This window comes from Salvelinus fontinalis, chromosome 19, assembly GCF_029448725.1.
Source record: "Salvelinus fontinalis isolate EN_2023a chromosome 19, ASM2944872v1, whole genome shotgun sequence".
Lineage (NCBI taxonomy): Eukaryota > Metazoa > Chordata > Actinopteri > Salmoniformes > Salmonidae > Salvelinus > Salvelinus fontinalis.
This window is the reverse complement of record NC_074683.1, coordinates 37,513,833-37,529,952: the sequence shown is the minus strand read 5'-3', so window position 1 is coordinate 37,529,952 and position 16,120 is coordinate 37,513,833. Positions and strand designations below refer to the sequence as shown.

Here is a 16,120-nt window from a genome sequence, read left to right as displayed (position 1 = left end):
TATATTTTTGTTTTAGTGTACAACCTATGTACTTGAAAGAAAGTAACACATTCCTTCAAAGGATGAACGCTCTATTGCAAATACACTTCCAATAACTTTAACTCTTAAAAGCTTTACTTATGACTCCTCTCCTTACTCAGTGCTGAACCCTGAACCCTTTCCCAATGATTATCTCCATCCTAATGGTCAACATCTCCATGATAGCAATCTTAGTTCATGTGACATACTTTACAAATAGGGTTGGCTATCCTATTAGGATTCCCTGCTAGCTCAGCCCTGGGAGGTGAGTGATTAATCACAGTGATGCAATAAACCATGCCTGTGTAATACACTGCTGAGGCTGCAGGACAGCATGCACCTCTAGCCAGAGCCGTCGACATCACACTGGCAAAATATGGTACAAATAAAACTGTACCGGTCCAAATGCATATTTCCTGGCTCTAACTGTGACTATGGCCCAGCTCTAACTGTGACTATGGCCCAGCTCTAACTGTGACCATGGCCCAGCTCTAACTGTGACCATGGCCCAGCTCTAACTGTGACCATGGCCCAGCTCTAACTGTGACCATGGCCCAGCTCTAACTGTGACCATGGCTCAGCTCTAACTGTTACCATGGCCCAGCTCTAACTGTTACCATGGCCCAGCTCTAACTGTGACCATGGCCCAGATCTAACTGTGACCATGGCCCAGCTCTAACTGCGACCATGGCCCAGCTCTAACTGCGACCATGGCCCAGCTCTAACTGCGACCATGGCCCAGCTCTAACTGCGACCATGGCCCAGCTCTAACTGTGACCATGGCCCAGCTCTAACTGTGACCATGGCCCAGCTCTAACTGTGACCATGGCCCAGCTCTAACTGTGACCATGGCCCAGCTCTAACTGTGACTATGGCCCAGCTTTAACTGTGACTAGGGCCCAGTTCTAACTGTGACTAGGGCCCAGCTCTAACTGTGACTAGGGCCCAGCTCTAACTGTGACCATGGCCCAGCTCTAACTGTGACCATGGCCCAGCTCTAACTGTGACCATGGCCCAGCTCTAACTGTGACCATGGCCCAGCTCTAACTGTGACCATGGCCCAGCTCTAACTGTGACCATGGCTCAGCTCTAACTGTTACCATGGCCCAGCTCTAACTGTGACCATGGCCCAGCTCTAACTGTGACCATGGCCCAGCTCTAACTGTGACCATGGCCCAGCTCTAACTGTGACCATGGCCCAGCTCTAACTGCGACCATGGCCCAGCTCTAACTGCGACCATGGCCCAGCTCTAACTGCGACCATGGCCCAGCTCTAACTGCGACCATGGCCCAGCTCTAACTGTGACTATGGCCCAGCTTTAACTGTGACTAGGGCCCAGTTCTAACTGTGACTAGGGCCCAGTTCTAACTGTGACTAGGGCCCAGCTCTAACTGTGACTAGGGCCCAGCTCTAACTGTGACTAGGGCCCAGCTCTAACTGTGACTAGGGCCCAGCTCTAACTGTGACTAGGGCCCAGCCATAACTGTGACTAGGGCCCAGCTCTAACTGTGACTATGGCCCAGTGCCCCCCAACAGTTGAAGCATGACCATTGACTTCAATTATGAAACGTTCAACATCTTAAACAGTCTCTTAAATCTACTTTTTACCAGTATTTCAAAAAACAGCATTACAGCAGTAGTACCGCAGCCTTACAGCAGCATTACAGTGGTCCCTCATTTTACCTGCTTAGTCACCTGGAAAGTCTCTCTGGATATTCTATTTAAAGCCAGACATAAAAAACACTGACTATCCATCATTTCTATTCTAATAAAGGACATGATTTTGCCTAGTGTTACTTATTGCTTCCCCTGGATGTATCTGAAGAGGGATGTGTAAATGGAGAGACCCTGTCCAGGAGGGACCCTGCTAAACGTGGCCAGGACAGACCCTGATAAACATGGCCCAGGTCAGGAAAGAACCTGCTAAACATGGCCCAGGCCAGGAGAGACCCTGCTAGACATGGCCAGGAGAGACCCTGCTAGACATGGCCAGGAGAGACCCTGCTAGACATGGCCAGGAGAGACCCTGCTAGACATGGCCAGGAGAGACCCTGCTAGACATGGCCAGGAGAGACCCTGCTAGACATGGCCAGGAGAGACCCTGCTAGACATGGCCAGGAGAGACCCTGCTAAACATGGCCAGGAGAGACCCTGCTAGACATGGCACAGGCCAGGAGAGACCCTGCTAAACATGGCCAGGAGAGACCCTGCTAGACATGGCACAGGCCAAGAGAGACCCTGCTAGACATGGCCAGGAGAGACCCTGCTAGACATGGCACAGGCCAGGAGAGACCCTGCTAAACATGGCCAGGAGAGACCCTGCTAGACATGGCACAGGCCAAGAGAGACCCTGCTAGACATGGCCAGGAGAGACCCTGCTAGACATGGCACAGGCCAAGAGAGACCCTGCTAGACATGGCCAGGAGAGACCCTGCTAGACATGGTCAGGAGAGACCCTGCTAGACATGGCCAGGAGAGACCCTGCTGGACATGGCCAGGAGAGACCCTGCTGGACATGGCCAGGAGAGACCCCGCTAGACAGGACCAGGAGAGACCCTGCTAGACAGGACCAGGAGAGACCCTGCTAGACATGGCACAGGCCAAGAGAGACCCTGTTAAACATGGCCAGGAGAGACCCTGCTAGACATGGCACAGGCCAAGAGGGACCCTGTTAAACAAGGCCCAGGGCTGAACCTGATAAACAGGGCCCATGAGAAACCCTGCTAAACATTACAAAGGGGCTGCAGTACCTGAGCTGACACAACTGACTGACAGTCAAACTTTACTGTTAGAGGAATTACTATATACATTTTTTCTACTCTGGGTATAGCGTATACTCAGAGTAGTGCATGTAATATAAATAATGTAGGCAGGGCTGTGGCGGTCATGACATTTTGTTAGCCGGTGATTGGCAAGCAAAAAACTGCTGGTGTCACCGTAATTGACCATTAATTAACAAACATGTTTAGCATTTCCTGGCTTCTACACAGGCCAAAAGCCTACAAGCCACCAATGCAGACCTGCCGTACACCCACCTGTGAATACTCAGCCTGGATTCAAATAAATAAGTGTAGAACTGCAAGTGCATTTATCTCTTCTGGCAATGTTATGAGGCTTCGGGCAGAATGGTAATACTAATGGAAAATCTTTCAGTGATTTTCACTCTTTATCCTTAATGGGCACCTGAAAACTGTCCCTGCTGGGCAGAAGGTGAGCTAACTAGCCATCTAATTAAGCTTGGGTTGTACGTGTAACTGCCAAAATAAAGGAAACATCTACAGTGGCTTGCGAAAGTATTCACCCCAATTGGCATTTTTTCTATTTTGTTGCCTTACAACCTGGAATTAAAATAGATTTTATGGGGGTTTGTATCATTTGATTTACACAACATGCCTACCACTTTGAAGGTTATGCACGCTCAAGTTTCCTGTTTTTTTGTCTTATTTCTTGTTTGTTACACAATATTCACCCCCCCAAACTCAATACTTTGTAGAGCCACCTTTCGCAGCAATTACAGCTGCAAGTCTCGTGGGGTATGTCTCTATAAGCTTGGCACATCTAGCCACTGGGATTTTTGCCCATTCTTCAAGGCAAAGCTGCTCCAGCTCCTTCAAGTTAGTTGGGTTCCGCTGGTGTACAGCAATCTTTAAGTCATACCACAGATTCTCAATTGGATTGAGGTCTAGGCCATTCCAAGACTTTTAAATGTTTCCCCTTAAACCACTCGTGTGCTGCTTTAGCAGTATGCTTAGGGTCATTGTCCTGCTGGAAGGTGATCCTCCGTCCCAGTCTCAAATCTCTGGAACACTGAAACAGGTTTCCCTCAAGAATTTTCATGTATTTAGAGCCATCCATCACTCCTTCAATTCTGACCAGTTTCCCAGTCCCTGCCGATGAAAAACACATGGTATTCTGAGTGTGATGAGAGGTGTTCCGTTTGCGTCAGACATAGCGTTTTCCTTGATGGCCAAAAAGCTCAATTTTAGTCTCATCTGACCAATGTACAACCTTCCATATGTTTGGGGAGTCTCCCACATGCCTTTTGGCGAACACCAAATGTGTTTGCATATTTGGCTTTTTTCTGGACACTTCCGTAAAGCCCAGCTCTGTGGAGTGTATGGCTTAAAGTGGTCCTATGGACAGATACTCCAATCTCTGCTGTGGAACTTTGCAGCTCCTTCAGGGTTATCTTTGGTCTCTTTGTTGCCTCTCTGATTAATGCCAACCTTGCCTGGTCTGTGAGTTTTGGTGTGCGGCCATCTCTTGGAAGGTTTGCTGTGGTGCCATATTCTTTCCATTTTTTAATAATGGATTTAATGGTGCTCCGTGGGATGTTCAAAGTTTCAGATATTTTTATAACCCAACCCTGATCTGTACTTCTCCACAACTTTGTCCCTGACCTGTTTTGAGAGCTCCTTGGTCTTCATGGTGCCACTTGCTTGGTGGTGCCCCTTGCTTAATGGTGTTGCAGACTCTGGGGCCTTTCAGAACAGGTGTATATATACTGAGATCATGTGACATATCATGTGACACTTAGATTGCACACAGGTGGACTTTATTTAACTGATTATGTGACTTCTGAAGGTAATTGTTTGCACCATATCTTATTTAGGGGCTTCATCGCATAGGGGGTGAATAGATATGCACGCACCACTTTTCCGTATTGTATTTATAAAAATAAAAAAATGTAGAATTTCATTTTTGTATTTATTTGTCAAATTTCACCTCACCAATTTAGACTATTTTGTGTATGTCCATTACATGAAATCCAAATAAGAATATATTTAAATGACAGGTTGTAATGCAACAAAATAGGAAAAACGGCAAGGGGGATGAATACTTTTACAAGGCACTGTAGATACGTGTCTTAATAGGGGGTTGGGCCAAAAGAAGCCGCCAGATCAGCTTTAATGTGCCTTAGCATAGATTCTACAAGTGGCTGGAACTCTATTGGGGGATGCGACACCATTCTTCCACACGGAATTCCAATAATTTGGTGTTTTGTTGATGGTGGTGGAAGATGCTGTCTAAGCCGCAGCTCCAGAATCTCCTATAACTGTTCAATTGTGTTGAGATCTTGTGACTGACACACACACACACACACACACACACACACACACACACACACACACACACACACACACACACACTTTAAACCCCCTTTCTCCTTTGTCACTGAGATCTCTGCTTCTACTGTAACCATGGTAGTGCAAATGGATTAGGTCCATCTGTTAAAATAATTTCCCATGGGATGTACTGTGCTGTAGACTGAGCCATTTCCACCGGACAATACTGACATCTCCTGTCTGCTGCTACTCCTTCATTTTTCCATTGAACAAGTCACCTCCAGAGAGTGTTAATTTATGTTGAAATTACTGACCACTTTCTTAAAACTGCTCTCTGCTTCATCTATTCTCCCCTGCTTCAGGAGTAGATTCCCTTTCTGAAGTCTGACTTGTTGGAAGAGTGACATGACAGAGAGATGAGATAAGTGTGTTTTTTTCTGGTCTACACAGACATTCAGTTATTAACAGTATTTCATTAACAGTTGTTTATTAACAGTAGTTTAGGGCAGCGCACAATTGGCCCAGCATCGTCCAGGTTAGGTTTTGGCCAGGGTATGCGGTCATTGTAAATAATAATTTGTTCTTAACTGACTTGACTAGTTAAATAAAGGTTAAATAAATAACATTTTTAATTATTAACAGTCATTTTTTAACAGTAGTTTGTTGTTCCTATAAGTATATGGTGCACTCACCGAAGTCTGGTTTGAGTTTTTGCGGGGACTCCCCGATATGAGGTGTAGTTTGAGTTGAATGACTTTGTGGTGGACTCACCGATATGAGGTGTAGTTTGAGTTGAATTACTTTGCGGTGGACTCACCGATATGAGGCGTAGTTTGAGTTGAATTACTTTGCGGTGGACTCACCGATATGAGGCGTAGTTTGAGTTGAATTACTTTGCGGTGGACTCACCGATATGAGGCGTAGTTTGAGTTGAATTACATTGCGGTGGACCCACCGATATGAGGTGTAGTTTGAGTTGAATTACTTTGTGGTGGACTCACCGATATGAGGTGTAGTTTGAGTTGAATTACTTTGCTGTGGATTCACCGATATGAGGCGTAGTTTGAGTTGAATTACATTGCGGTGGACTCACCGATATGAGGTGTAGTTTGAGTTCAATGACTTTGCTCAGGCCATGTCATTCTTTGGGTCCCCATCTGAGGATGATCAAACACAAGCAATGGCAAAACAAAACAAGAAATATGCTGAACAAAAATATAAATGCAACATGTATAGTGTTGGTTCCATGTTTCATGAGCTGAAATAAAAGATCCCAGAAATGTTCCACACGCACAAAAAGCGTATTTCTCTCAAATATGGTGCACAAATGTGTTTACATCCCTGTTAGTGAGCATTTCTCCTTTGCCAAGATAATCCATCCACCTAACAGGTGTGGTATATCAAGAAGCTGATTAAACATCATTACACAGGTGCACCTTATATTGGGGACAATAAAAAGCCACTCTAAAATGTGCAGTTTTGTCACACAACACAATGCCACAGATGTCTCACGTTTTGAGGGAGTTTGCAATTGGCTTGCTGACTGCAGGAATGTCCACCAGAGATATTGCCAGAGAATTGAATGTTAATACCATAAGCTGATTCCAACATTGTTTTAGAGAATTTGGTAGTACGCCTCACAACCGCAGACCATGTGTAAACACGCCATCTGACCACTTCGTTGGACGACTTCTGTATTGAGCATGTCACTGGTACTTCCTGTTTGAGTTTTTGCTTATAAGCAGGAATCAGGAGGATAGAGTTATGCTTAGATTTGGCAAAAGGATGTTCAGAGAGAACTTTGTATCTGTTTCTGTGTGTGGAGTAAGAGTGATGTAAAGTTTTTTCACCTTAGGTGACTTGCACAGGTGACATGCTGGTAGAAATGACAAGACAGATTTCAGTTACCCTGCATTAAAATCACCGTCCACTAGGAGTGTCGCCTCTGGGTGAGCATTTGCTTTGTTTACTTATGGCCCTATACAGCTCATTGAGTGCGGTCATAGTGCCAGCATAATTTTATGTTGGTCAATAGACAGCCATGAAAAATATAGATGAAAACTCTCTTGATAAATAGTATTGTCTAAAGCTTATCATGAGGTATTCTGAGGCAAGCAGAACCTCAAGACCTCCTTAATATTAGAATTGTGCACCAGCTGTTGTTAACAAAGACACAAATCTCCCCCCTTGAGCTACCCGAAGCTGCGGTTCTGTCTTGCCGATGCATAGAAAATCCAGCTAGATGAACACTACCGTTTAAAAATTTTGGGTTCACTTAGAAATGTCCTTGATTTTGAAAGAAAAGCAAATTTTTTGTCCTGTAAAATACCATCATATTGATCAGAAATACAGTGTAGACATTGTTAATGTTGTAAATGACTATTGTAGCTGGAAACTGCAGATTTTTTATGGAATATCTACAGTGTGTAGGTACAGGTGTACAGAGGCCCATTATCAGCAACCATCACTCTTGTGTTCCAATGGCAAGTTAGCTAATCCAAGTTTATTATTTAAAAGGTTTTCTGACCATTAGAAAACCCTTTGCAATTATGTTAGCACAGCTTAAAACTGTTGTCCTGATTTAAGAAGCAATAAAACTGTCCTTCTTTAGACTAGTTGAGTATCTGGAGCATCAGCATTTGTGGGTTCGATTACAGGCTCAAAATGGCCAGAAACAAAGGACTTCCTTCTGAAACTCATTAGTCTGTTCTTGTTCTGAGAAATTAAGTGACGCTTCGAAGTAGCCACTCTTTGCCTTGAGGACAGCTTTGCACACTCAAATCAAACTTTATTTGTCACATGCGCCGAATACAACAAGTGTAGACCTTACTGTGAAATGCTTCTACAAGCCCTTAACCAACAGTGCAGTTCAAAAAGAGTTAAGAAACTGTTTACCAAATAAACTCAAGTGAAAAATAATAAAAAGTAACACAATAAGTAAAAATAACGAGGCTATATACAGGGTGTACCTGTACCGAGTCAATGTGCGGTAAGGGTAAAGTGACTATGCATAGATAATAAATAGCAAGTAGCAGCAGTGTACAAAACAAATGGAGCGTGGGGGGGGGGGGGTCAATGTAAATAGTCCGGTGGCCATTTGATTAATTTTTCAGCAGTCTTATGGCTTGGGGGTAGAAGCTGTTAAGGAGCCTTTTGGTCCTAGACTTGGCGCTTGCCATACGGTAGCAGAGAAAACAGTCTATGACTTGGGTGACTGACAATTTCTTGGGCTTTTCTCTGACACCGCCTATTATATAGGGCCTGGATGGCAGGAAGCTTGGCCCCAGTGATGTACTGGGCTGTACGCACTTACCTTTGCTTTCTTGGATACAGGATACAGGATACAGGATACAGGATACTTGGGTACAGGAACAATGGACATGTTGGACATTTTGAAGCAAGTGGGAATAGCAGACTGGGATAGGGAGAGATTTAATTTGTCTGTAAACGTTCCAGCCAGCTGGTCTGCACATGCTCTGAGGACGCTCCTCTGGGCCTGAAGCCTTGTATTAATCACTTCGTCCACGGAGAACGAGAGCCCACATTCCTTGGTAGTGGGCTGCATCGATGGCACTGTGTTATCCTCAAAGCGGGCAAAGAAGTTGTTTAGCTTGTCCGGGAACAAGACGTCGGTGTCTGCGACGTGACTGGTTTTCCCTTTGTAATCCGTGATTATCTGTATACCCTGCCACATACATCTCGTGTCTGAGCCATTGAATTGTGACTCCTCTTAGTCTCTGTACTGACGTTTTGCCTGTTTGATTGCCTTACTGAGGCAATCAAACAGTGAGTGATCAAAACAATCTTGAAGCACGGATTCCAATTGGTCGTTGAATAGACCTTAGCACGAGTACTTCCTGGGGTACTTCCTGTTCAGAGGAAACTCCGTGAATCAGGCATTCATGGTCGAATTGCTGCCAAGAAACCACTACTGAAGGACACCAAGAAGAAGAAGATACTTGCGTGGGCCAAGAAACACAAGCAATGGACATCAGACCGGTGGCAATCTGTCCTTTGGTCTGATTAGTTTAGATTTTTGGTTCCCACCGCCGTGTCTTTGTGAGACGCAGAGTAGGTGAATGGATCTCCGCATGTGTGGTTCCCACCATGAAGCATGGAGGAGGAGGTGTGGTGGTGTGGCGGTGCGTTGCTGGTGACACTGTCTGTAATGTATTTAGAATTCAAGGCACACTTAACCAGCATGGCTACCACAGCATTCTGCAGCGATACGCCATCCCATCTGGTTTGCGCTTAGTGGGACTATAATTTATTTTTCAACAGGACAATGACCCAAAACACACCTCCAGGTTGTGTAAGGGCTATTTGACCAAGAAGGAGAGTAATTGAGTGTTGCATCAGATGACCTGGCCTCCACAATCACCTAACCTCAACCCAATTGAGATGGTTTGGGATAAGTTGGACCACAGAGTGAAGGAAAAGCAGCCAACATGTGCTCAGCATATGTGGGAAATCCTTCAAGACTGTTGGAAAAGCATTCTAGGTGACTACCTCATTAAGCTGGTTGAGATAATGCCAAGAGTGTGCAAAGCTGTCATCAAGGCAAATGGTGGATACTTTTAAGAATCTCAAATTTAAGATATATTTTGATTTGTTTTACACATTTTTGGTTACTACATGATTCCATATGTATTCCATATGCCCTTGAATGAGTAGGTGTGGCCCAACTTTTGACTGGTCCTGTATATTTTATGGACTATGACCATGCTTCCATGTTGACAACATGACCGAGCGGCACAGATTACTGTTCAATTTGAGAAGGACGATCCTCCTTCACCGCTTTTGCCCATTCACGTCATTGACCATAGACAAATCCACAAATAGTAAAAAAAAATATATATATTTGGCATACCAGTCGTGGGTCACTCTGATTGGACCATTTGTTGACCCCCCCCCCCCCCCCCCCCCCCCCCCCCGAGCCATTGCAGCAGGATAGTAAGCAGCAGCCGCGTGTCATTCAATGAGTGTCACGACTCCCACCGAAACTGGCTTCCCTGCCTGTTCGGGCGGTGCTCGGCGCCCGGTCTACCAGCCGCCACCGATCCCTTTTTCCTTTTCTGTTCGTTTGGTCTTATTAGTTGCACCTGTTCCTTATTGTGTTTCTTGATTTTTGTCTATTTAAGCCTGTTAGGCCCGCCTAGGTTGTTTTTCTGTTAGGTTGTGAATGTTCGTTTGTATTCACTTTTCCCGGACATTTTGGGTCCTGTGGATGGGCCGGTCAGTTTATGCGCCTTGTGTTTGTGGCGTGACCGTTTTTTTCAGGGAATAAAATATACATTTATTCGAACCCTCTGCTCTCTGCGCCTGAATCCAACCCACTGTTCTTCTAGGACTCTGACAGAATCCCGCACAAACCTAGGCGGGCCTAACAGGCTTAAATAGACACAAATCAAGAAACACAATAAGGAACAGGTGCAACTAATAAGACCAAACGAACAGAAAAGGAAAAAGGGATCGGTGGCGGCTGGTAGACCGGCGACGACGACCGCCGAGCACCGCCCGGACAAGGCAGGGGAGCCAACTTCGGTGGGAGTCGTGACAATGAGGGCCAGAGGCTGTGTAAAGTGCACAACTGTAGCTCAGTCACAGTTCTATTTCATTGTGAATTAAAGTCTTTATTACAAATTCAATATTTGCCTCTGCTGTACCCTAAACTGATGATGATTGATTACTCGATTGATATGGGGGTGTAATGGAAATCAAGTATGATTTAGGTTTGGTAGGGTTTCATGACTAAAAACATGATCATTTGTTTGTGATCTTTTATTCACAAATAAAATGCAGGACAATACAAAGCAAACAATGGATAAAAAAAATGTAATTACACAATTGTCAAACTTATAAGCTACGGAGCTATTATTAAATTGCAACTTCACTAACCATTCATTCACAGTCTCCTACAGTTTAAGGCTTTACACAGCAATATGGAGAGACTACAGAATAGCTTATTATGTCAAACTGTAGGCTACTAGAGCAGGTCACACATACGCGTTCAAACTGGAGATTATCTTGCTACTGCTCCCACTTCTCCTAGTCTCACTGCTGACTCTGCTGGTCTTGGACTCCCTGCTCTCTCCACCCTCTGTGCGTGCTTTTGACACCGGTCTGTACATCTGTTCAGCTGGAGTTTCCACGCCGACGTCAGGGAGCTTGTAGACAGGCACGTGTTTATTCTTTGAGCTGTGAAGGTTGGATTGGAAATGGAACCATCATTAGATCCCCTTTATTATGCACATTCATTGAAATCTGGTGCATGTGATTTATTATATGAAATGCATAGAAAAAACACACCTTGATTGACATGCTTCCTTCCCAGCAAAGACACTGCAAATGAGGCCTCCAATGACCAGTAGGGTGGAGCCTCCCCAGCCAATGTACACAGCTACTCCGATTTCAAACCTGTCAAAAAAGTTGTCCCATGCATTTTCACTGTAAACACCTTACCGTCCCTTATACCATAATAATTGTGAAATGTTTTCATATGTTACTGAATACAAAATCTAAACCCCTTTATAAGCATTTTATCTTCATAGAATTGATAAATGTTACTCACTTTTGTGCCCTGAAATTTGGATCCTGAAATTCCGCTCTTATTTTGTTTCCATAATAAGAGAATGCAATCATGGAACACAACCCTAAACAAGATAAATCGACTGTTAGAGTTCACCCAGGAATCCAACAATCAGAATAGCCACGTGAACATCAATAAAAATAAAATTGTTTACCAGACACAAGATAGTTCATCCCTCCAGCAAAAGTCACTCTTGCGTTTGCAACCTCAGATCCTCCTATCTTAGTGCACTTCATTCCGACTAGGACCAGAATGGCCCCGAAGAATCCCAAAATAATAGAGATAATGATCAGAGCCCGGCACATATGGATGTCCCCTGTCCAGGAGGAGGAGGAAGGAGGTCATGGTTTGGTCATGAAAGTTTAAATTCACTTCTGCACAATACCTCATCCATTGTTCCACAGCCTCATGGTACCTGGGTACAGTTTCCTCTTGTCTCTCGAAGAACCTACTGCAGGTGTTTTATTATTTTGACATCCTGTTATAATTTAAAAAATGACTCCTTCACCCACTTGAATTCTTCACTTACAGTTGAGTCCGAACATCGATGGGATACCCTTGCAATCGGATACTCCAGTTGAATCAGAAACGCAATCCTTCCAGAGATTGGAGAAGTAGTTTGAACTGGTCAGAACGATGCTTTCTACCTCAGACCAGGTCCAGATCTCAGTGGGCATTGTAGAGCAGACCAGGATCCATCCACTCACACAGACCACAAAGCAGCCAATCTCCATGTACATTACTACTGTCCTGTAATTCATGGCTGCCTCTCTGTGTGCAAAGACACCAGACAGGAGGGAGGAAATATGGCAGTAGAGCTGTTGCCTGCTCCTGTCAGAACCCAAATGAAAGAGAAATGTGAGCTAGTGTGGAGAAAGACGGCTCACATTCTACCTTCACCAACCCCCGCCCCTTCGCCACCGTCTGTCTTTGTGTATATCATCACACCTACTTGCTCCACACTGATGGAAGAAGATGCAAGGTGTTTGCTGACCCATGCCATGTTTGTTATTTGTATGATATCCAGGATCCTACCACCATAAATGTAGTTTCGTTTATGCCTAAAAACAAAGGTTGTGTTAATGTTATGTCATCGTCATGATTTTCCATAGAGGTTTCAAGAGCCTGTACTGTAGGTTTTACAAAATAGTAAGTTGACCACAAACTCTGCAAAAATGACTCCATTCTTGCTATTGCATATCCAAAGTTTTATTTACAGGAATTTATAAAAATCTCAATTATATACCATTTCAAACACTACATACAAAGATCACCTTTTTTCCCAACTTAACAAGACAGTTAAGAACAAATTCTTATTTACAATGCCGCCCTATGGGACTCCCATTCACGGCCAGCCGTGATACAGCCTGGAATCTAACCAGGGTCTGTAGTGACACCTCTAGCACTGAAATACAGTACCTTAGACAGCTGCGCCACTCAGGAACCCCTGCTCATGTCATACTAGCATAGAAACGCATTATTTTCTGGGTGCATCAACCATACAGACAGAAAACAGTATGTGGGAAGTTTGTAAAGGAAAACTCAGACGTCAAAGCAATATACATTGAACTGAAAGGACAATATCAAAGTATGTAGCTGGAAAAAAAAATATGTTCATAATTTTCCATAATAGACTTCTCCCCAATGGTATATATGACCGACTGCCTTGATTTGGTCTTATTAGCAAAATTTGAAATTGTGTTTTTTACAGTGGATAAAAGCAGAGACACAGAGCTATGGAATGGTATATCATACACTGCATTTGAGGTATAATGGGGAAGAAATTCTGCTTTGAAAGTTGATAAACTTGTAAACTCACTTTTGAGAAAATGGCCTTTGAATGGTTGTGCTACCTACTGGAGAGCCCTTCTTTGTCTTCACCCATTCAGCATTGTTCACACCTTCTTAAGCTTTAGCCCCACCCATCTCTTTAAGGGTTGATCCGAGTATTCTGTACTAACAACAGCAGTCAAGCACCCAAGCTAACTGGCTAACGTTGGCTGGCTTGCTAGCTATTTTCAGACACAAATGAGAGAACAGCTCACTGACCATTTTACTCACCCTAGCGGGGCTGGTTAGGCTGTTAGCCAGAGCGTTGGTGACTGCAACTGGCAACAATTAATGTTTGGCTGGCAACAATTAATGTTTTTTGTCAACGTTTACTGACACCAGCCATATTCAATGGGTGTTGAGCGTTCGTAAATTTGTCAGTTATTCTGCACTCTGGCACACTCAGACGATAGTGCTCTGAAATCGGAGTAGATAGCCAGAGCAAGTTTACCAGCTACGTCTATCAACGGTTTTTATTCACATTCTATTAAAATGGTTACTTGCGTTGCACTTGTTAAGACATGTAGCTAGCTTTGTAATTAATGAACAATAATCCCAACTCATAACGTTACTACCCTGCATGAATCTGCAGGTAGCTAACCAACCAGGTTCAATGTTAACTAACTAACATTAGGCTATAACTAGCAAAGCAAATGGCTCTGAGATATGAATAATAAGATCATACACATACTGTTATCTAGCAAGCCAGCCAGCTAACGTTAGCTAGCTAACTAGACTATCTTACCTGTATACATCATTGATTGAAGCTTCTCCCTGTCACAGATGCCATTATTGCCCTTAGTTTGAGACAGCTGTTTTCGCCATCTCCTTAGCTATCATACTCTAATTCCACAGATTTCAAAACTCGGTCCTCCAGAAAGTGGAGAGCAACACTTATGCAGTTACGGCAACAACAAAAAATACAGCAAAAATACAGCTCAAATAGACAGAAGCCTGCTATATGGCAGACCAATCCAAACTCATCTCTCGGCATGTCCAGCCCACTCATTATCTTAGCCAAACATTGCTAGCGGGACGATTGCTGGCTTTTTCTGTGGCTAAACCAACTAGGCTTGTAATTTAACAATTGTATTCGTATTTACAGATGGCATACAAGTTCTTTATTAAGTTCACATGGTCCAGAAGGCATTTCTGACAAAAAACACATTTTGATAAAAAATAATGTATGTTCAAATGGCTTTTAACTTGCAAACCCACAGGAGTGCCTGGACATTTTTAGGCCACTTAGCACTTGTTTGTGGTCATAATTTTTCCTTTTCTCCACATCGTTGTCATTGCCATTATTGGATGAAGGCAACATAATGATGGCATGCAGGAACAATGTGATCTTACTGTTCAGAGATATAATAAATGGTTGTCATTCTGATAGCACCTTTTTTTCTAAGTGTATCTAGAACCTAAAATGTTTTTTCAGCTGTCCCCATAGGAGAACCATTGAAGAACCCTTTTAGGTTGCGGGTCAAACCATTTTCCACAGAGGGTTCTACATGGACCCCAAAGGGTTTTACCTGAAACCAAAAACGGTTCTTAAATTATTCAAAAACCTCCCAATAATCCAAGAAAAATGGGAGTTCCTAAATCATACCTTAGTATAGAGTAGAAAGCATAAATCAGTAACATACTGTAACATTTGCAGCTGTAAACCTTGTTAGGGATAGGATCCTTTTTTCTCAATTTCCACCTGACTGACATGCCCAAAGTAAACTGCCTGTTGCTCAGGCCCTGAAACCAGGATATGCATGTAATTGGTACCATTGGAAAGAAAACACTTTGAAGTTTGTATAAATGTTAAAATAATGTATGAGACTATAACACAATAGATGTGGTAGGAGACAATCCAAAGAAAAACCAAACAGATTTATTTTGACAGCCCATGCTCTTACAATGGAAAGTATAGGGGCATATATAATTCTAGCTCCCAGGACCCAATTCATATGGCTTCCACTAGGTGTCCGCAATCTATGTTCAAGGTTTCAGGCTTGTAACTTCCAAAACGAGTAAGAAATATGAGTTTAGTAGGACACACTCTTGGAAATTGTTTGGGCGCGTGATGAAGACGAGACGATATATAGAATATAAAGAATGATTTATCTAACAAAACGACACTACATGTTTTAGCTGGGACCCTTTGGATGACAAATCAGAGGAAGATTTTCAAAAAATAAGTGAATATTTCATCGCTTTGTGAATTTATGAAACCTGTGCCGTTGTAAAAAATATTTTGATGTGGGGCGCCGTCCTCGAACAATTGCATGGCATGCTTTTGCTGTAATGGCTACTGTAAATCGGACAGTGCAGTTAAATTAACAAGAATTTAAGCGTTCAACCGATATAAGACACTTGTATGTACCTACATGTTTAATAGCAATCATTTTTATGATTAATTACTTGAATTGCGTACCCGCCAGTTTCACCGGAAGTTGTACCGCTAGCGGGACTCAAAGCCCTAATTAAGTTGTACTTTTAATCTCAATCAGCATAATGTAGACCTTTGAAATATTAATCTTACTGTAGGATTCCTGACTCTAAAGCAGGGATCATCAACTAGATTTTCTTGAGGAGATGGACAGGGAAGAAGCGCAAGGAGATTTGCTT

At 43.4% G+C, this 16,120-nt stretch overlaps 1 protein-coding gene across 1 annotated transcript; it reads right to left on the bottom strand.

Moving 5' to 3' along the window:
• Positions 1-10,924: 10,924 nt before the first annotated feature.
• Positions 10,925-12,502, bottom strand: LOC129816684 (claudin-10-like). The gene is made up of 5 exons (XM_055871451.1): positions 12,204-12,502; positions 11,829-11,990; positions 11,657-11,738; positions 11,395-11,502; positions 10,925-11,283 (listed from the first exon to the last, which is right to left on the bottom strand). Exons 1-5 carry the CDS (start codon positions 12,433-12,435, stop codon positions 11,082-11,084), a joined length of 786 nt encoding a protein of 261 aa, XP_055727426.1. The 5' UTR covers positions 12,436-12,502; the 3' UTR covers positions 10,925-11,081.
• Positions 12,503-16,120: the final 3,618 nt, after the last annotated feature.